This window comes from Fundulus heteroclitus, chromosome 5 (assembly GCF_011125445.2).
Source record: "Fundulus heteroclitus isolate FHET01 chromosome 5, MU-UCD_Fhet_4.1, whole genome shotgun sequence".
Lineage (NCBI taxonomy): Eukaryota > Metazoa > Chordata > Actinopteri > Cyprinodontiformes > Fundulidae > Fundulus > Fundulus heteroclitus.
Window position 1 is genome coordinate 29044071 of NC_046365.1, and position 21663 is coordinate 29065733.

The following is a 21663-nucleotide window of genomic DNA, read 5'->3' on the forward strand; positions in this document are numbered from 1 at the left end:
ATTGTGTTTGCAATTTTAGTAAATTTTTACACCTAATTTATTCCTCTGTTCTCTTTGCACAAATACATTGCACTTTAAAGTGACTAAATTCCCAACAATGTTACATGGGTGACAAAAATTGCCATCAGCAAATATTAAAGGCAACATTTGTTCTGTTTGTGTATTCTTACCTGCTTGGTGGTGAGAAAAGGTAGAAGTAACAGAATGTACTAAGATGTGCCTTCACTCCTCTGCAAGTGCTGCTGTTCCTGCAAACCACCAGCGTGTGCTCCGCTTTCTGCAGCCGGTTTCCATTGCACAGTCTCAACAGAAATGGGAGGTAGAATTGATACATTTATAATAATTAATTAACGTTGATGGTTATGGCATGACTGGAATTCACACTGTCTTGCTGTGTGGTGACTGGGTACCTAATTTTTCATGATGTCGCCATCTCATTTAATTTATTAAAATATAAAATGATGAGCTGCACACCTGGGTATGAGATTCTAATGCTTTATGGCTGCCCTCGAGTGGTCTTGGGATTTTTGAAGTCATTACATCCAAAATCCATCATTCTGAGCCAGCTAAAAATTTTGACAATGTTGCATTAGATCAGGTAATTCTATTATGGGGTCAATGCTGCAATGTATGAGTTATAGTTGTCATTTTACTTGCAGTGGTACACATGTCTGGTTTACATAGCATGAGAGAGCTGCAGAATTTTTGAACATGTTTAACAAATCTGTGGCGGGCCGATGGTTTTAAGAGTATCGTGGGCGGGATCAAAATAGATTTGTTATAAGATTGTTGGAAAAATGGAGAGTATAACCAAGGTTGGTAACAAAATCAGTAATATAGACTGGAGACAAAAGACATTGTATAATCAAGTAATATTCTCATTAAGTTAAAAAGTTACAGATATAAACAAATAAGTTGCAACCAAAATCTCTTTCTGAATTAAAATATGCCCAATTTCATGCAAAGCTACAAAAGAAATCGCTTGGAACATAGGGTTCTACGTCCATGAACCAGATGATGAAGAAAACCCATGTGAACAAATTTCACAAAGAACACTTTCCTACACCATCAAAGCTTGCAAAGTTCATTCTGAGTGTGAGTTCTGTGCGCCATCAGAGAGAACATTTAGTGTCTGTGCGCGCACTTTAGAAGAAACCGCAGTAATCCTATACCAGAGTCTCTCAGCAATGTCCTATTTATGCACAGTAACTAAAAAAAGACAGACATCCCAATATCATTAAACTGTTGTATTTTTATTTATTTATTTGTATTATTTCGTCACCGTGTGTTGTTGTTTTTTTTTTTATTAATGCCCGGGTAAGTCCAAAATTGGCCTATTTTTTTTCTAACATTTCTCTGGGTCTTCGTTTGGCTTTGTGATATTGCTTTATAGATTTTCTCATTTATGTATTTCTGCTTAACATACCTCACAGATATGTTATCTATGGTTTTTGATCTGAGTATAGATGAGAAGTTTGACTCAAAATGGAGAGATTTTTGTTAAATATATTTTAATTATTCTGCTCTTTTTCAACTGCGATTGACTCGTACAGTGCATGAATTAAGGTGGTGGGTGCAAGCGGGATTGGTGGCAAATTTTGCGAAAGCAGGCGGGAGTGAAAGAGACAGGAAAGAGGAATGGGCAGAAATCCACCAAGAGCAAGTAGGAGAGAAATAAAAAAAAAGTCAGTCCCCAACAGGGCTCCACTAGAAACTCTGTATTTTGTTTTCATCTTAGTAAATGGTGCCGGTAAATGGATTGAATTTATTTATTTTCTAGTCATACTAACTGCTCAAAGCGCTTAACACTAGAGCCACATTCAACCAATCACACTCATGAATGCACACTCTCTTGTAGTCACCTTGCAACTACTTTAACAACTGAGCCACAAATGCCAGGCATCATTTTTGCACAACTTCCAGTAATGTGGCTATAAAGGCACAAAGGGGCTTTGCATGACTGCCCTGCATGCTAGCGATTTAGATCCACTTCAACCTGAGATTTAAGGCAGCTGTAGGTCAATGAACAGTCATCTTTCACCACCAGTCCAGATAGAACAGAAATAAGAGTGTCCCTAGGCATTATAATTAACCCTCGCATTTCCTCTCAGTGTGATCGACACTTGCAAGCTGCTAGATGATGACTTTGCAATATAGCAAGCATCATGACGATCAGAACTAGACTGTAATAATCAGAGACTGTTGAGTACATTGTGAAAATGAGAGAGAATTGGATTTAACAAATTAAACAGAATGAAAGACACAAAAATAAATTGCTTATATGCGGCACATGGGCATTTTACAAGTATGGTATTTGTTGTTCATACACAAGTGAGATCTACGGGTAAAACATTTTGTCATACAAATCCTTTTGGACTAGTAAAGCTTGGAGAAAACAAACATACACCTCAAACATATCTTTGATCCAATACAGCTTTATTTTTAAAAGCACTTTATAACACGCTATGGGACCAAAGTGCCATACGTAGTGAAAGACAAAATAATTTAACTTAGAAACATAAAACTAAGGCTAAGAGTCATGCAATACATACAAAATACATATAGCAATAAAATAGAGAAAAAAATCAGCATCTCGGATGGTGTCAAAGGCCAGAGTAAATAGATGGGTTTTAAAAAGATGTTTAAAAACAGAGCGAGAAGAGGCTTGTCTAATTATAGGTTATTTCACATCTTTGGAGCTGCAACTGTAGAGGCACGATCCCTGCTAAGCTTACGCTAGGTTTTTAGAGTTTGAGGAGCAGCTGATCCACTGAGCTGAGAGAGGTAGGTGTAAAAGGGTGGAGCAGCTCTGAAAGGTAGGATGGAGCAAGCAACGAGGGTTTAAGAACAAACAAAGCAACTTTAAAATGAATTCTAAAATGTGCTCATATCGACTTGCGTGAGTTGAAAGACGTGCCGTTACGTTTTGTACCCCCATGAGCTGGGCACTAGAAGAGCCACTAACACCTTACATAAATTGAATTGCAGTGAACAATCTTTTCACCCCTAAAGTCCAAAACTTGGCCCTTACAACGACAGAAACAAATAAACCTGAAGACTCCCAATTTGTTCTGAAATCTCTGAAGTGGAAATAGTGCTCAAGCTTTGCGCTGCTAAAATTAGAAAGCTGGATGCTTATCCAAAATGCTAATGTTTCGGTTCAGGATACTAGGAAACACGTGACGTCCCCCCCCCCCCCCCCCACCACCCTCCTTCGATGACGTCATCTGACTCACTGCTGCCTCTGTCACTATTTTTGGCTTGCAAGTACTGACATTGGGGGCATATCACGATTTACATGAGTAATATGGCATGATAATGACTGGCAGGCTGTGTGAACTCCTCCGTGTGTGTACTATATTCATTACAAAACACACACATCTGCACGTATTTGACCAGGCACATGGAAACACGAATCTGGTCAGTTGTGAGCACTCATTCCGATTTTGACTTCTTCTTCCATTTCAGCAAGATCACTTCCGTGATTCTGGCAGTGGCCATGTTTCTGGGGCCTTGCACGCAGATGCACGCACACATGCACAGATAGTCATTCCCTTAAGCCGTTTCACCGAGTTCCCGATCCCACATGTTCTGTGCTGCCGGGTTCTCCTTCGTGGGCGAAATTGTGCGTGTGTGTGTGTGTGTGTGTGAGAAAGAAAGCGTGTGTGGGAGAGCGAGCAGATTGTTCCTGCATGAGCAATGTGCAGTGTGTATAGGAAACACCCCACTTTAGAGATTGAGTGAGTAGGTGGTAGGTTGATCGATGAATGTGTTCACGTTGTAGCTTGTTGAGCTAGTGATGTGCGCGTATGTGTGATAAAGTAATAGGCGGGTTTCTGCACGGTGGATCGTGAATACACATTAAACTGTGGGTTTGTGTGAACCCGGGGAGCTCCCATGGCTGTGTCCACCCCCGCCTCCATAATTCAGCAACAATTACAAGGTTCCCCTTTGCTGCAACTAATGAAACCATAAGTCAGCGAGAGACACACATACGCCGCAAACAAACACACACCACTGCAGCAGAGACAAACAGAAAGAGGGAGGAATAAAAAGAAGATGAAAGCATGGAAGAGATGCAGGACCGTGTGTGTGTGTGTGTGTGTGTGTGTGTGTGTGTGTGTGTGTGTGTGTGTGCCTCATTTGACCTCTATTGGTGTATTGTAGAGCCATTGTATAAGTGTGGGTGTTGCTTAAACTTAAACTCATCTTAACAATATCTCTTAAGAAAAATTCAACTATAAAAACATAGTGTACTATTAGCTTCTTTCTAACTTATCAGCCGTAAACCCTGCAAAGGCCTATTGTAATTCAGATGTTTCTTAGTATTACTAGAAATTAAGTGGCTTTTTGAAAGCCTAAACAAATAACAAAACTCAAATTTTGAACGCGTCAGTCTGGCGTGACATTGCAAGTCACAACAGCAATAGTTTCACAGCACTCCCCTGAAAATTTCACCTCCTCCTTAATTTACTTTACTTTATTCCACAGATATTACATTTTGTACTCTTTTAACTTCCCATTCATGTTCCACAACAAGCAGGACCCAATTTGGCTGTATTTAGCCTCTGCATTTGATTAAACTCCTCTTGGAGGTTTTGATCAGTCAGCTTGAGCTTTCTCAAAAGGCATGAAGGATAACTGAAGCCCACAAAAATACATGAACTTCATGTGACAAATCTCCAATGTTTAACCCCTTGAATAAATGTTGTCTCGTCATGTGTGCTTTTCTCTTTTTTTATATCTCAAACTGTATCCTGGAATGGGATAAAGTGTGAAATGTGTATTTTTTTCCCTCTCCCTCCCCAAATGTGGCTCCTATCTTTCCACAGAGTTAAAGGCAGCGCCCTGTGGAAACCGCGTCAGGCGGGGTCCTCGGCAGCAAGGCCTCAGTCAGTCCTTCCCCCGAAATGTTTGTGATGGATGGTTGTACAGGAACTGTAATTTCCCTCTGGGATTATTAAAGTATTTCTGATTCGGATTCTGATTTCTGAAGGATCTAATGTTATCAAAATCCCGACTTTTCGTACCTGTCTAAGGGGTGGAGCCAGACCTCAAAGATTGAATTCTTGCCATGAAAATCAAAACTGTGACAAAGGAAGTTGCAGAGACACCAAACCTTCTATGTATGAGCCACATCAGGTCACCAGAATAAGCCAATGATCAGATACTGACATCACTTAAGCCCCGCCCTCTGAGTGTAAGAAGACTAATGTTTTACTTTGAAGGGTCCATAATTGAACCCCTTGACTTAATTATCATGTGGAGCCCGATGACAGAGAACAGGTGCGTGTAACATGGTTTCAAGTACTGAGACTTTTTTCCCGGGTATGGCCAGCAAAATCTGATACTACGCCATGTCCACTGGTTTGGATCTAAATATCATCAAATATGCACCAAATTTACTATGAGAGTTATCCAGTCAATTGACTTATCCAACGGATAACAAGTCATACATTTGGTGTCATGGCCTGATTCCTTCATGGACCCCCCTGGAAGCATTAGAGCAAAAAGCCCCAACCTTTGCTTTAACCATGGATTATGAAAGTCCGTACAAATTTGAAAGTTCCCAAGACCTACAGAACAATTGCCTTGGAGCGATGGGCCAAATGCTGCAGGAGCAAAGTCAGTCATTTTGGGCTTGTTTTCTGTAGCTCAGGGTCCTCTCTGCTTGCTTCTGATCCCTGAAGGGGGGATGATGATGAACCTTTGCATCCATTACTTAGCACAATTCTTTTTTTATTTGGTTTTGTCTTGTTTTTTGGTAGTTTTGTATCTTTGCAGGCGTTTGAGGTTTTGTTTCTAAATACAAAACCATGTGGCTGTAAGAGGATTGTTTTTGTAGCAGCTGGTTGTCAGGTTTTGCCATTCTTGTCTATAAGTTATCTTTGTGTCTCTGTCCTCTCTCTCTCTCTCTCTCTCTCTTTTTTATTTATTCTGTTATTGTTATTCCTCTTCAACTGCTCCTCTGTCATGTTTCACATCAGTTTGTATGTAATATCTCACTGGCGATAAAATAAATCATCAACAGTTGGGCGCCAAGGGAGGATTTAGGTATAAAGCCTTCCTCAGTAAAGCAAATATGTTTGGCACCACTACGGCAGCCAGAGCGCCATTCTGCTTGCCATGAAGCTGAACATGACAAGGGGGAAAATAAAAGGAAAATCATAATCAATAACGACCTCATTGAGATTTTATGCTCCCTCCTGTTGGATAAATAAACACTTGATTTTTATTCATTATAATAGATATCATATGATAAGCATCACAGAATCATTAATCTTGGAATATCCAACGAGGGAAATAGAAACAATATTACTAAACAATTTCATGATGACAAATAGTTCAGAGTAATGTCCCCACCAGAGCCCCGTTTCACAAAGCTGGGTTAGTGGATATTGAGAGTAATTTATGGGGTAAATTGCTGCATACCCTGGCTTTTCCATTTCAGAAAGCTCAGAAGCCTTTACCTTGAGTCAAATTATGACACCAAATTACTCCATGAAACAACCCTGCTACCGAGCAGAGTTAGTTGGGTTAACTCTGAGTTTCTCTCCTTTTTAGCTGAGTTCTGCATGGGGACGTGTCAGAAAAGGCACGTTCTTTTCTGGGGGAGCCTTTATGCTAGAGTGCAAATACTCCGCAGAAATTCCAAAAAAAAGTAAAAAACAAAGCAACTGGACTTGTTTTTCGTAGTTGAAGATGACAACTACAAAAAACAAGTCCAGTTGCTTTGTTTTTTTACTTTTTTTGGAATGACCATGACCTGGATGACTGAGAATCTTCACCAGCATACTCCACGGAAATCTGTCTGTCTTATCATTTCTGGATTAATATATTTTCAAGCATTACCATTTTCCACTACTGTCATAGATTTAACTAAATATTCTTAGCCCACTTTGCCCCTGTCGGATTTCTGGACAACGAAAACCTGAACTGTCTCACAACCAAACCTGTCTGCTTTTGTCCCTTTCAGAAAACTCTACCTGACATGTCCCTTGTGATGGTTAGATGAGGCCTTGTGAGGCATTGAATCACTTGAGCCAATTGGTTCAGGAAAGGGTTCAGTTCACGAGGCTTCATTTGCACATGAAACCACCTACTGGCATAATCACAGCAATATAATAAAGCTAGCTTCTATTTGTATCATTTAGAACCAAAACCTATGACTTTGAAACTAGAGTCAAGGAGGGTAGGTATGGGATGCACGTCTGCAAAATCGGAAGCTTTTCCCATAGTTACCTGATGAAGTAACTATGGGAAAACACACAACCACGAAGGAACTTTTTTATTTGAATAAAAAAAAATTCCTATAAGGTCAACGCGACTGTGCAACAGATTTTGTAGGTATGTGTCAAAAGTTTGAGTTTGGATGTATAGCTGTGTGAGTGGCAGAGAAGAATGGGGAAGGCTAGCGTTATGTAAAAACCAGCATCAATCAGCAAGCAGAAACACGGAGTGTCAGCCTCCACAGCGGCCTCAAGGAGGCTTAAAAAGGAAACTAAAAACATACTGATCTTGTCTCTTGATGCCGCTGCCATGCGGCGCATTCGCTCACAGCTCAATCCTCAAATCTTTCTGTGTCTGTGCCATGATGTGCTTGGTGGCAGGGTGTGCCTGGAGGCCCACACATTTAAAAATTCTTCCTTTTAAACTGCCTGCCTTCAGCTTAAAGCACAAGTGCAAAGAGAGCGGGAGAGACAGTGAGACAAAGACTGCTGAAGGCAAAGCAGCTTCACAGAGAAGTGAAGGGCTGCAGCCTTTGTGCTCTTCCTCTTGTCTTCTCTTTGCTTCTCTGCGCTCATAATCTTCTTTAACATCCCTTTCTTTAATTTATTGTTTCTCAATGTATCCCTCTATCCCTTGTATTTAAATTTCACAGTTTCAGCAATATTACACATTTTCCTTTAATGTGGCCCTTTTCTTAAACTCAAATTTGGGTTTCTGTTCATCCAGGTAATAGCTTCTGTAACTTCTCATGATGCATCAGCAACTCTACCTATACTCACTACTAATGGAAATTCCACGACACTTGCGAACAAATTCATACAGCTGAACAATTTCTCAAGTCATTTATTGGATAAATAAACCGAGACAAAGCAGTGCATAGTTGTAACTCAGAAAGAAATGATAAATGTTTTTCAAAATCTCAAAGAAGTAAAAATATTACAGTTCGATGTGCAGTACTCACCCCCTTTAAATCTGAGACTCTAGTGCAACCAGTTGCCTCCAGAAGTCGCCTAATAGAGTCCTCGTGTGTAATTTAACCTCTGTATGGATACAACTGTTGTGTGAAGGTCTCAGAAGGTTATTGAAGAACAATCGTGAACAAACAGCATTATGGAGACCAAGAAGCACAGCAGACAGGTAGGTAACGAAGTTGGGAAGATTTTAAAGCAGGGTTGGATGATAAAACCACATTCAAAGTTTTGAAGATTCTGTAGAGTGCTGATTTTTCAAAAATAGCAAGGGAATAACACCAAAGCAAACTTACCAAGACGTGTACATCCAAGTAGAGCATTAATCTGAAAAGATACAAAGAGACTGGTGTTTGATTATAGGGCTGGACAATAATTCTCTCTCTCTCTCTCTCTCTCTCTCTCTATATATATATATATATATATATATATATATATATATATATATATATATATATATATATATATATATATATATATATATATATATAAACAGTTTTCCTTCCTTTTGCATTCTAGTCATGTAGGTTAATATTACAGTCATTACATCCTCCCAACCAATCACAAACGCAGACCCAGGAACCAAGCTCCACCCCATTCAAAGGGTTCAGAGAGAACGTGTTCATTTTTCTTTTTTAAAAACAGTTTTGGTAAAAAGTTGGTTGAATAAAGGGTTGAGATTGAATTCAGTGTTTGTGTGTTCTGTATCTAAAAATAGGTCATTAAGCAACAGCATAATATGGCCAGGGCTGCATTTAAAATATGTTTTGAATTTGTTGATAATTATCGATATCAATCAATATGGTTTCTATTTTATCTATATGCTTTTTTTCTATATCATGATTTTGAGGAGCTGGCTGCTGACTCGGCAGCTATTAGTTATGCACTCCACCAATATGGGTTTGAACTCCTATTTACAGTCAAGCTGGTGGACAAAGGGACTGAAGAGGTTGCACCAGCCAAATGAGACCAAAATATATAGTTTTGACCTTCATGTGAAAGAACACAGTGTGGCAAAAGACCATAATCTATTAAGTCCAGAAGCATTGAAAGTCAGTTCTAATGGTTGATGTTTTGCATGTTTAAGATTTTCCCCTGGTTTAGCACACCTGAGTAAAATGGAGGTTCATTACCAGGCCTCTGTTGAACTCGAAAGGCAAATCAGCACATCCGATACACACACAGCAAACATATAGCTCCCATACGAACCAATATAAGGCAGTATATTTGAGTATAAAGAGATATACAAAAACAGAACAATAGAGAGAGGTCTGGAGGAGCAGGGGAAACATTGTGTCCTCTTGGGGAATGGGGGAAGTAGTTTTCTAGAGATATAAAATAGAGACAATCACATTAAACCAATGTAGCCCAGTCAAAATATACTAGAGTTCATCTTAGAATCCATGCCAGTGTTACTAATTTGGTCATTTGGTTTCCAATATGATTCCTATATTTAGTCCTATTACTATTTTGTGCCTCTGTGTCCCTCCAGGTGCCGTACGGGCCTCCAGCATCTTTCCCATCCTAAGTGTGATCCTTCTCTTCATGGGGGGGCTCTGTATTGCCGCCAGCGAATTCTACAAGTCACGCCACAACATCATCCTCAGTGCCGGCATCCTGTTCGTCTCTGCAGGTATGCAGGGAGTAACAGAGGATGTCAGAGCGGGGAGGGATGAAAGGAGGGGAGGATGGGACGGAAGTAAGATAAATAAGTGGCCAAGACAAAATGGGAATTAAAGTTTGATGGTGTAAGGTGAACTGAGAAAGTGAAGAAAGTTTAAAAAAAAACAATTACAAACAGTTATTTCTTGAAAAAGAAAGACAAAGAAGCCGCATTCTTGGGTATGATCAAGAACTGCTGTAAAAGTTAGAATGTACAAATTAAAGGCGAATCAAACATACAAAATACAAATAAAATTTCAGAATTTATGCTGAATCCTAATGATAAAGTTAAAATAGAGATTTGTATTTTACTGTAGTCAAAGGCGAGGTTAATTGGAACAGCCAATTTAAGATGATAAAAATCAATGTCACATCACTGTATAAAAAACCTGATCCAGACATAAATATATGAAACTGAAAATAAAAAAGCAACACTAATGTCATGGAGGTGATTGATGACCTTCAGGACATCGGTCCCTTTATTTTTGATGTGCATGTCACAAGTGCCTGAGGAAGAAACTATGGAAACAAAGATAGGGCATGTCACCATTTTAGTGAACACTTTTTCATCTCTTACTGTGTGCTGTGGTTCTAGGCCGTGGCCTACTGCGATGCACCAGATAACTAGTTCTATTCCAAGTCAAGAACTTGTCTGTGTTGTTTTATCATTTTTGCTGTGTCTGCCTCTCTCACCCTGTTGCTAGGCGCAGAGGAGGCCACTGGGATTTCACTCTAAAAATAAGGTGTCCCTGATATTCGTTTACTTTGATCCATCTCAATCAGGCCTTTGAAAAAAAAAACAAGGAAAACACAAATAAAATGTCTGTTTACTTTTTATAACATTTATGCACTATTCTTTAGTTAGATTTGATTTTTGTCTTTATCAGCTTCTTTTTCTGACCAAAGAGAAAAAAACAATCCTGATGGTTTGGAGGAAAAAGAATTACCTTAAATGGGAGAAAGAATCAGAACGTATGACAAAGATTTACAAAATATGCGAATAAAAGCATTTTTGTTTTTGGTATAAAAAAAACAGTTGTAACAATGTTTCTTATCCTATGATGTATGCCTGTAGATCTAAAACCATATATAAAATGGGTCTAAACCAGAAATGGATAAGAAATCAGTTTTTCAGTTTGACTGGCCCTAACAGATTTGGTTTAAGGAGCTATAAGTAAGATATTTACTGTAAAATCAACCTAGTTAATTCTCATTTGTCACCTGGGATGGTAGTAACATTCCCAATAAATAATTGGTCCTCTCCATCAACAATGTCTCAGTCAAGTTTTATTTCCTTTCAAACCTAGAGGTACACTCCAGAAGGACCTCGGTTCAGCGTGCAGCTTGTGCTTACTTCCTGGTTCCTGAGCCAATCATATGAAAGTTACCAGGGATCTCAAAACAGAGCACGGCATTTGGTATTTTATTTTGGCAAAAAAGCAGCAGCCTGTAAACATGGAAGTAACTAGTAACTAAAGCGGGCCAGAAATAGAACAAAATTCAACATCATATACTTATCTTGTGTAAGTAGAAATTCAGCGCAACATTGGACCGTTGAATAAATGGGGGTGCCTGTAAAAGGCACTGCTGTTCTGATTTTAACCACTAGTTGTCATTATTACTGATTGTTCCTTTAAAAACAGAAAAAAAATCTTCTGATTAGTGATTACACCATACTTAATGTCAATAGATTTTTTTATAAAGCACATTTAAAGTCACACTAGTTGGACAAAAGGGTTTTACATGGTGAAACAAAACTAAATATTAAAGTTAATTATCATAAATCATCAGGATTTGGAGATTATCTTTCAGAGAGAAATGGGCGCATGTTAGTTGAGGGTATGAAGTCGGACTTTCTGAACATCAGCAAAGGAGTCCTGCAAGGATCTATTCTGGCGCCTGTCCTCTTCACAGTTTTTATAAACAACTTTTATGTGGTCATCTGACAAATGTTAAAACTCATCTCTACACAGACGATACCATCATCTATTCAATTGCATCCTCCATCATCCAAGCACTGATTGAACTTCGGACTGCCTTACAGCAACTCCAAATTCCACTTCTGCAACTGAAGCAGGTCCTAAATGCTGAAAAAAAACGAAGTATATGACATTCAATAGTGCTCGCTCTCATACTGGTCTGTATGATGGTCTTCAAACGTTAGACCAAAGCAAATATTGAAAAAGTCCGCAGTTATAAATATGTGTATAAGCTTTGATAGGCTTTTACGACAGAAATAAATCAAGTTTGATCCCCATAGTGAGGAAAAGACTTATGCAGTCCACCTTCCTTCCAGTCCTGGACTATGGAGATATTCTATACTTGAATGCAGCCTCCTCAGCCCTCCACTGCTTGGACACACTTTATCACAGTGCTCTACGCTTCATCCCCCAACTGAGCATATAGGACCAATCATTGTGAGCTGTACTCTCGCCTCTCGTGGTCTTCAACACACATGAGGAGACAGAAGAATTGGCTAGCATTCATTTATAAGGTCATTTTAGGCGAACTGCCCTCCTAGCTAAGTCGTCTCCTGTCTCCTGCCAACAGTGGTTACAACTCATGCTCTTCTCATGGACTTCTCACTGTCCCGAGGTTCTTCACAGATCAGGGCAAAATGTATCTTTTTTTTCAATTTGCTGCCCCATGGGCATGGAACAATATTCAAAGTTCTCTGAAGCTTCAGGATCACATTCCCCTGAGTACCTTTAGATCTATCCTAAATAGGGGCTTACTGAAGATTGTGTTATTCTTAAGCTGAACTGTAAATTGTTTTATCTGTTTATAGATGTTTTATATTAAATGTTTCTGGTGCCTCTTGGCTAGGTCTCCCTTGAAAAAAAGATTTTATCTCAAGGGACTTCCTGGTAAAATAAAGGTTAAATAAATGAAAATAAACTATTAATCACAGGGAGATTACGTCAGAATGTCAAAGTAAAATTCAAACTGAAAGTCAAATAGTAAAGAGTGCTTTTTAGAAGGTTTTTAAAACTGTCAAATGTACAAGGATTCTTTATTGGTACCACATTGTTCCAGAGTTGGTCATGCTACTGCAAAGGAATGGTCACCTCTGTTTTTGAGTTTGGTTTGTAGGACTCATGAGAAAACCTTGTAATAGACCTGATACTTACGAACAACCATGCTGATGTAACAACAACACTCTTAAATGTGCCGTAACAACAAATTTCATTTTTATGCTGTTTTGGGGGTATAATATGGTCTGTTGTGCTGAGGCCGTGTAAACGTCAAGAGCGGATACCAAAGGACCTGATGAGGGATGGTGAACTTTGTTCCTTTGCTCAAAAACGGACAGATGAGAAAACGGTTAATCTTCCTACGTAGGTTATGATACTACGTACTTCATATTTTACAATCAGAGCACACCACAAACCAAACAGCCTTCCCTCTCCCTCCTCCCCCCCCAGCTGATACACCCGGACGTGAGTGGCGGTAGCATGTCTGACTACCCCACTTGAGAGGAAGATGGTGGAGGAACGAGCAAACAGAGAGCGGCAGACCCAGATAAGCCTCCCAGTGTTGGCTCGAACAGGAGACAGACACCGCTGAAGTCACGAAGCACGAACATCCAATAATCGACCTCAAACTAACTTCACTGTGGTTACTAAAAAAGGAAGCGGATATGTCCAAGGGTGCTCAGAAATGTATGGAAGTTTCCACTTTCTCCTGAAGGACGTGGGAATCACAGAAGAGTGGCTGAAGTTAATTCATGGGCAGTAGACTTTACTCAAGACTGTTTCCTTGAACTCGGGGGAATTGAAGTCGGAGTTTTTGAATAAACAGATTTTGAAAAACTCTTCTGTACCAAAACAGAAGGTAGTGACCACAATTCTGTCATTACCCATTAAGTTTTTATAATTTCTAAATGCTGTGAAATGCAATGAAGGTGAATCTGTAACTGAAAAATCTGGTTGACTGACAAGCTAAACCGCTGCCAGCTGCATGATTCTCCTGTTGCAGCCCGGGAGAGCCAGCTCTTCACCGCGCCGCAGTCTATTTGGCTTTTGTACTTCGGTCCCACTGTGTTTAATTTCGCCACCAGGTTGAAGCCTTTGGTCAGCTCAGCTTCGCCTGTCTAGTAATAATACCATAATAATGGATTTGCGATGGACTGTTGCGCCGAGAAGAGATATGTGGTTGGAGGGAGGACGGATTGTGGGGACGCGTTTCACCGGTTTTCCAAATATGTGGTTGTAGCCAGTCAGAGTGAAATCAATTAGGTAGACCCGCATATCATTACCGTTCCCAACCCTTTTATTGAGGAGGGAAATGTGGCCAACAAAAACAACCCCCTATAAAAAGTTGACGTTATTTTTTTAATAAAATTATTTCGAGAATTTACAGTATGTAGCAATATCAACATGAAATGGTTCATACAGTGATGTCATGGCACTTTTAAGTGTGGAAGTTGTTACTGAGCTAAGAAAACAAAAGAAATTTGTAAATTATACGACAGTAAAGGGATTTATAGGACTAATAACAGAAAAAAACTACCTGTGTGTGTGTGTGTGTGTGTGTGTGTGTGTGTGTGTGTGTGTGTGTGTGTGTGTGTGTGTGTGTGTGTGTGTGTGTGTGTGTGTGTGTGTGTGAGAGAGAGAGAGAGAGAGAGAGAGAGAGAGAGAGAGAGAGAGAGAGAGTTTTTGAAAAAAATTGCCTTTTGTAAATCTGAGAATCAAGGATAGGATCTATTTTCTCTTGAGAATACACACAGACACATCTGTTTAGAATGGTAACATGCTAATTACTAGAGTTGGTTTAAAACATCAAGTCTGTAATTGTTTAAAAATAGAAAAGCCATGCTTCACAGTTACTACTTTCTTACCTAAGAAATGTCATGTAGTCTATGCTCTTAGTATAAATAATTAATGATCACTTACAGCATTTAGGATTTAGAAAATAATACATACATAAGAACATCCGAATTATTTTCTGGGACATCAAAGGAAAGATATTGAAAATAAGAAAGCATAACTATAAAACTATTGTATTAAACATAGGTGTTAAAATACAGATATTAAAGGCATATAAGCATACAAAGGTTTTGAATAATTCATTAGATTCGTTGAGCAAAACCTGCTGCAAACAAAAATGTTTTTTCAGTCATGAATTAAAGGAACCAACAGTTTCTGCTGATTTCAGGGTGTTTGTAACAGAACTAAGGAGCATAGAAACTAAATGTTGCATCACCATGGTTAGTTCTCGTCCAGGGAACCACGAGTAAGAACCTGGAAGCACTGAGGGGTCTACAAAGTTCATATTTGACAAGGAACTCAGAAATGTATTTTGGGCCGACCAAGATCATTCAGTGCTTTATTGACTTATAGAAGAATTTATAAAACTATTCTTTGGCAAACAGGGAGACAGTGCAGTGCTTTAAGAGCTGCTGTGATATGATCAATTTTTCTCGAGTTGGTCAGAATTTTGGGTGAGATACAGGTGTTTGTTACAGAGACTAGTACAGAGTTACAGAGACCCAAATTGTTTAAAGGCATAGTAATTTCAGCGTATGTAAACTTCTGGATATGGAAAAATTAAGACATTATTGTCAAAAACAATCCTTCTCTCATTATTCTGGCATTTAGCAAATATAAATCTAACAGACATAAAATAGGAACAGATTATTCATATTTCATGTCTGACAGTGAGAAAGAAACATATGTGTCTTTTTATATAATGAATGTATACTTCTGGTTTCAACTGTAGTCACAAATAAAGTTTTCATGAAAAAAAAATTGCTTGCAGCGGATTTTGTGTCTTTTTAGGTCACTCAAACCCTTTATTCTCACATTAAATGTTTTCCTTGCTTTCCTACATTTTTAAAGATATGAATGTGAAGATACAGACACAATTCAAATAAGTATTTTAAAAACAATTAAAAATTAAATAAAATTAAAGAATTTTACTAAAAAGAGCTGTGTACATATACACACCACACTTTTCAGATTTCTATTTGGAAAAGCTTCAACTTCATAGTTATAAACTAGATTGTATTGGTCTAGAATAGGGGTCACCAACCTTTTTGAAACTGAGAGCTCCTTCATTGGTACTGTGTCATATGAACGGCTACCTGTGCTGACCTTTGAACTAGAAGCGTTAGAGCTCCCCTTAACTTTACATAATATAAATATGTTTTTAAGGCTTTTGTTATTTTAAATCTAAGTAAATACAGCTATGATTAAAAAGGGAGAGCAACTAAATAAAATAGCATTTTAAATGCAACTCACTGAAGGGTTGTGTTATTTTTTTAACAAGCTTGAGGGCACCGCATGTGGTCCTTGGGGGATACCTGGTGCCCACGGGCACTATGTTGGTGACCCATGGTCTAGAACATAAAAATATTAAGACCATTGTTGTAATGTGGCAAAATATGAGAAGGTATCATAACTTTGAATTGTTTAAAAAAAAAAGAAACTTTGACTTGTTAATACAACTCCAAGATTCACTGTATATAACTGATGCACCTTTCCTACTTTTGCACCTTCTCTTATGAGCTGATGTGGCAAGTGAATTTATCCAATGTGAGATCAATAAAGCCTTTCTTACCTTATCTTATCTTATCTTATCTTATCAACTAGGTTTAGCTGGACACACTATACAACCACAGACATCATGAAACTGTGATCAGATTATTTGGTGTATACAGAAATCTGTCCGAGTTTTCCTGCAGTTTATTGATCCTATTTTACTTCTCTTTCCCCTTCTCAGGCCTGAGCAACATTATAGGAATCATTGTATATATATCAGCCAACGCCGGTGACCCTTCAAAGAGTGACTCCAAGAAGAACAGCTACTCCTATGGCTGGTCTTTTTACTTCGGTGCCCTCTCCTTCATCATGGCCGAGATGGTGGGTGTGTTAGCAGTGCACATGTTCATTGACCGCCACAGGGAGCTGCGAGTTGGAGCACGAGCTGCAGACTACCTCCAAGGTGCTGCCATCACGCGCATCCCGAGCTACCGTTATCGCTACCGACGCCGTTCGCGCTCTTCATCCCGCTCAACGGATCCCTCGCACTCCCGCGAGGCCTCTCCGGTGGGTCTGAAGGCCTTCGGGACACTGCCTTCCACCGAGCTGTCTATGTACACGCTGCCTAAGGGCCAAACGGGCACCCCAACAGCGACCTATAACTCTACGGAAAGGGACCACAACTTCCTACAGGTCCATAACTGCGTCCAGAAGGACCTCAAAGACTCAGCAGCCAACCGGCGCACTACACCTGTATGAAAAAGAAGACGAACCATAGATTCTGGGGTAGGGTAGCAAATGAAAAATGATAAGGTAAAGTAAAAGAAAAGAGCTGAAAGGTGAGGATGAACAGAATAGACTGGCAAGCAAGGGAGAAATGGGGGCGGGGGGGGTGAGGTTCTGAGCGCTTCAGAAGACCTCAGATAATCACTGAGCTTCTGGTTAAAAGAAAAAAAAAAGAAAAAGAGAAAAGAAGTAAAATTGCATAAAAAAAGAAACATGCATGATTTTCCCATGAACAATGTTTAAAATGTTTTAAACATGTTTGAGGGGGGTGATAAATCAGGAGGGGGGTGTCTGGGCTCTGTGGCTGTCTCAGGGCTATGGATCCATGGAGTGATAGGCTGGGCCAGACTGCCTTCAAAAAGGTGACTTTTTCTGCTGTGTTTTCTTTTTTTTTTTCCTAATTTAGATGAATTGGGTGCACAGTTTGCCCCTTTGGCCCAGCCTATGAAACTGCCCTTGCACTGTCATACCACATGCCCTCTTACACACACACCGTGAACTCCCATACACCCCGCTCCTTTGTTTAGTTGCTGTTTCCTCTTGATTTCATTCTTTATTCGCATTAAACTGTGAACCACTGCGGTTTGGGATTCAAGCAGGGAGCTATTCAGGCCGCAAAACAAGGAAAAATAACATAAGTTACCATATGTACTGATTATATATAAATATATATGTTACTATATCATGACTAGCCTTCCCTGGTGCAAAAAATATCCATAAGGAGAAAAAAAAAGTAGCTCAGGAGCTACTGTAGTAAAACTAAAGTCATCATGCAAACTGAAACCAAGATGCAGGATTCAGTTGGACTTTTGCCTATTCAATAGAAATTGGTTAGTATTAGAAACAGTATCACATTTTTTATGAAAATAAAAAAAAAAAACATTTTTGGAAGTCCACCAAAAGAAAACCTGGCAGCCATATTTGTTCAGAGTTAACAGGTGAAATGTTGACCTTTTTTTGTTGTCGTTTCTCTTTTTTTTTTCTTATTTATTAATGTATCTATTTATTCATTTATTTTTGGCCCCTCAAAGGGGTACAGAGGAACAGAGCTGTGGGAAAGGAGTAAAATTTCTCTGCAAACTTGAAGACGACTGTGGACAATGAAACGCCACTACTGCCAAAGACACAAGGTAGTGCGTGAGAGAACACAGCTACCAGCGAGCTGACGTGAAGTGACTCCAAAAAAAAGAAAAAGAAGTATCAATTTACATGCATGCTGATCAAAAATCATCAAATCTGCTTTTAAGGAAACCTATCTTTTTGAACAATTAGACAATGGTACAATGTAAGGGCAGGGGAAAAATAGAAATAACTGTTACAGTACTGTGTCTCTTCCATTGTTCTTCCTGTTTTTGGGATGGTCAGGGGTTTGAGCTCGGGGCTTCGTTTTGGTTGGAACAAAAACAAAACTTTGGAAAACGTATCAAGGCTATTTTTTAAGAGAAGAAAATCTTGCCTTTTGTTTCATATTTTCACAGATAAGTTAAACTCAGATACAGCCTTAGTCTTTCTTTTTTTTTTCTTTATCTCAGTTCTCTTGCTTCTTTGGTTTAACATTGTGTTGTCGTAAATGAGAATATATATTTAAAAAAAAAAAGCCTAATATCTTTCAGGGTGCCAAAACTGAATGATTCTGAACTTGGATGCTTCAAGTCCTGATGACGAATAAAAATTCACCCCTCCCCTGTAAGAAACTGAATGAGTGTGTTGTTTATGTGTGGTCAAAAACACAAATAAGCTAATGCATTCCTTTACATTTCGTACACCCACCAATGTTTCTGGTTTTCAAAATCCCTGGCAATATCTTGGGAATTAATCTAAGCTAGCCTTTACTTTGCTAAGCGGTTTATGCTTGCACAGCAAGAGTCTTTTTATCCGTGTAAATGTGATTCTATGTCCATGTTGTGAGCTAATTGATGTTAAACAGCAGCCATTAAATAAAATCTAGCCACTCAGATAAGATTAGATGATAAAGAAGGTAATGTGTGCAATACTAAGTCTGTTAAACAGTGCAGAGTGGCTGTGCTTAAAAAGATGAAAAGAGAAATATTGCAAATGAATGTCATGTGAATTGATAAAATAAGACGATTTGTGTTTAAAAATATATGAAATACTCAACGTTCAAGTACAGTTTGACTGATGGCTGCAGTTCAAAAAGAGTTCTGTACGTGCAACTTATGTGAAACAGATCCTACTCAGAGAGTGGAGAACCATTTCAGCTGCCCTCTCTATCATCTGCAGGATTCTCTTGTCTGTCATTTTGCTTCTGTTTCCAGCTAGAGAGATGCAGTACATCAACATAGTCGGTGAAATATTGTGAGGATGCCAGGAGTGATATTTGTCTCAGTACCTTCAGTAAATGCAGCCTCTGCTCGGGTCGTTTCACAATTTCAGTCGAGTTCTTCCTCCAGGTGAGGTCACCTGAGTGCTGTCCTTTGAGGAATTTAAGGCTATCCACTCCCTACTTGCAGTTTGGTGAGGGTTGTGTGCTGAGTTTGGGATCTCTGGCAGTCATTGATCCTCTCCTGAACTTGTCCATGTTGAACACCAGGTTTTTGTCTCTCTTTCCTCCCTGCTAGGTGTTTGACTTCGTCCTCATCCTCTGTTTAATTAATGTCATCAAGGAGTCCCGCTGCTTTTGTATCACTCGCACGCTTTAATTTCATGTTTCCCTCATGTGTGAATGAACATTTGTGTTAACAGTGTGAAGAGCAATGCTCCGAGCAGACAACCTTAGGTCCCCACAGTCTTCAGTGAGATGGAGTTGGAAGCAGTGACAGAGTGTGGTCTTAGTCAAGAAGCTGAAGATCTCAGAGACAAGTTTTAGTGTTCTGAATATGTGATGTTGATGGAAGCGTCATGAGCAAAGCAAATACTGCCTCTTGAAGTTTCACATTTCACAAAGGGACATTATTTTTATACTATGAAAATTCGTATTTTTGTGGAAATACGAATCGGACAAAATTAAGAAAACGATCAAGGTTCAAAACTAAGTGACTTTTATGCTTTAGGGCAGGTTAAAAGTGTATAATTGCAAATGTTGCATAGGACTTAAATTTGGCACTCTATGCGAGATCACTAAGGTAGCAATCCCCTTAAGTTGTTGTTTCAAAATAAAGACAGCTTTAAATCAGATTAAAATGTTTTTAGTAGCCAATGTTTTTAGACCTCTACCACCATATTAAATTTCTGCAATTTTTTATAGAAAGAAAAATGGGATATTTAGGGAATATAACATTTAACATTATAAGTATTTTTACTTTTAAATTACAAATGTTAGAGTTGCTATTCAGATCTCTAAAGATGTGTGGTGAAAACGTAAGCTATTAGAGCTAACTAAATATATCAGACTGTTTCCATATTTAATACAAGGAACACATTTCTGGAAACAGTAGACCATCCTCACCACAGTCACGGTTTCACCCAAGTTATGTAATTTGTACACCTCTGTGGGTATGATTAAAGTTTCACTATTTAGCAGGACACCTCATTCTGGTGAAGAGAAATTTCATTTTCTGCAGGCTTCATATACTCTATTTGACTCTACAAGTGATAAACGACATATAAAAAGCCCACTTATCAAATGACAGTTATCCAAAATGAATTATATCTGATGCATTGATATTTTATTCAGATATTTTCAATTTATGTGACTGTTTATCTATCAGCTTACTGACAAGGACTTTTTGGGCCAACACAAGTTAATTTGCTGATAACCGGATTGCCCTGTAACAACAACACATTGGACAAATGGCAAAGTGGGTTTACTCCAACAAAGTCCATCTGATATTGCCATTTAATGTAACAGAAATTCAAGATACAATTGCTTGAGTGAAACACAGCATGAAAGGGGCAGGTAGCACTAAAAGATCAGAGATGCCCTGTGAAGGTAAACAGGAACGACAGCTGCAGGCTGTGTATGACTGATTTAATCACTTGGATAAACTTAACTGACTGAAAACTGAATGTTGAGTTGCAGACAACTGTGTGTTTTATTTTTTTTAAGCAGGTAAACATAAACTCTGTAGAAAGTTTGTAAAATGTATACATATGGTCCACTTGTGAGGAGGACGTTTTCATATCTGTTTATATTCAATAAAGAGAAAAGACAGTTTACTGTTTTTAGGTCAACACCAATTATCTTATTCTAAACATTATGGAAGCCAAATAACATTTTCTTTCATTTTAATTTTAAGTGACAGTACACAATGGGTTTTTTTATACATATCAAAAGCTTGACAATTAATAACTACAATTCTTTTGAACGTTTAACCCTCAGTTTCCCTCATCTAAACTGCAAAGCAATAAAACCTCTTGTGTTTGTTGTTTTGTATCGTCTACCAGACCTTTACTCTGAGTTTTTAGATCAGTTCTCAGACTTCTTATCTGATTTAGGGTTAAACATTGACAGGGTCATTATAGTGGGGGATTGTAACATTCATGTTGACACTGAATGTGATAACTTTAATGTAGCCTTTTTTTTTGCTCTTTTTCTGGGTTTTTATGGAACTAGTACCTCGTTTTCATACAGTAGG

At 38.7% G+C, this 21663-nt stretch overlaps 1 protein-coding gene across 1 annotated transcript in view; it reads left to right on the forward strand.

Moving 5' to 3' along the window:
• The window catches only part of LOC105915439 (voltage-dependent calcium channel gamma-2 subunit), an 85374-nt gene extending 66547 nt beyond the window's left edge, over positions 1 to 18827 (forward strand). The window contains exons 3-4 of the mRNA XM_012849544.3: positions 9691 to 9831; positions 16584 to 18827. Of these exons, the coding sequence (XP_012704998.1) occupies positions 9691 to 9831; positions 16584 to 17101 (659 nt within the window). The 3' untranslated portion in view covers positions 17102 to 18827. The remainder of the gene's footprint in view (positions 1 to 9690; positions 9832 to 16583) is intronic.
• Positions 18828 to 21663: the final 2836 nt, after the last annotated feature.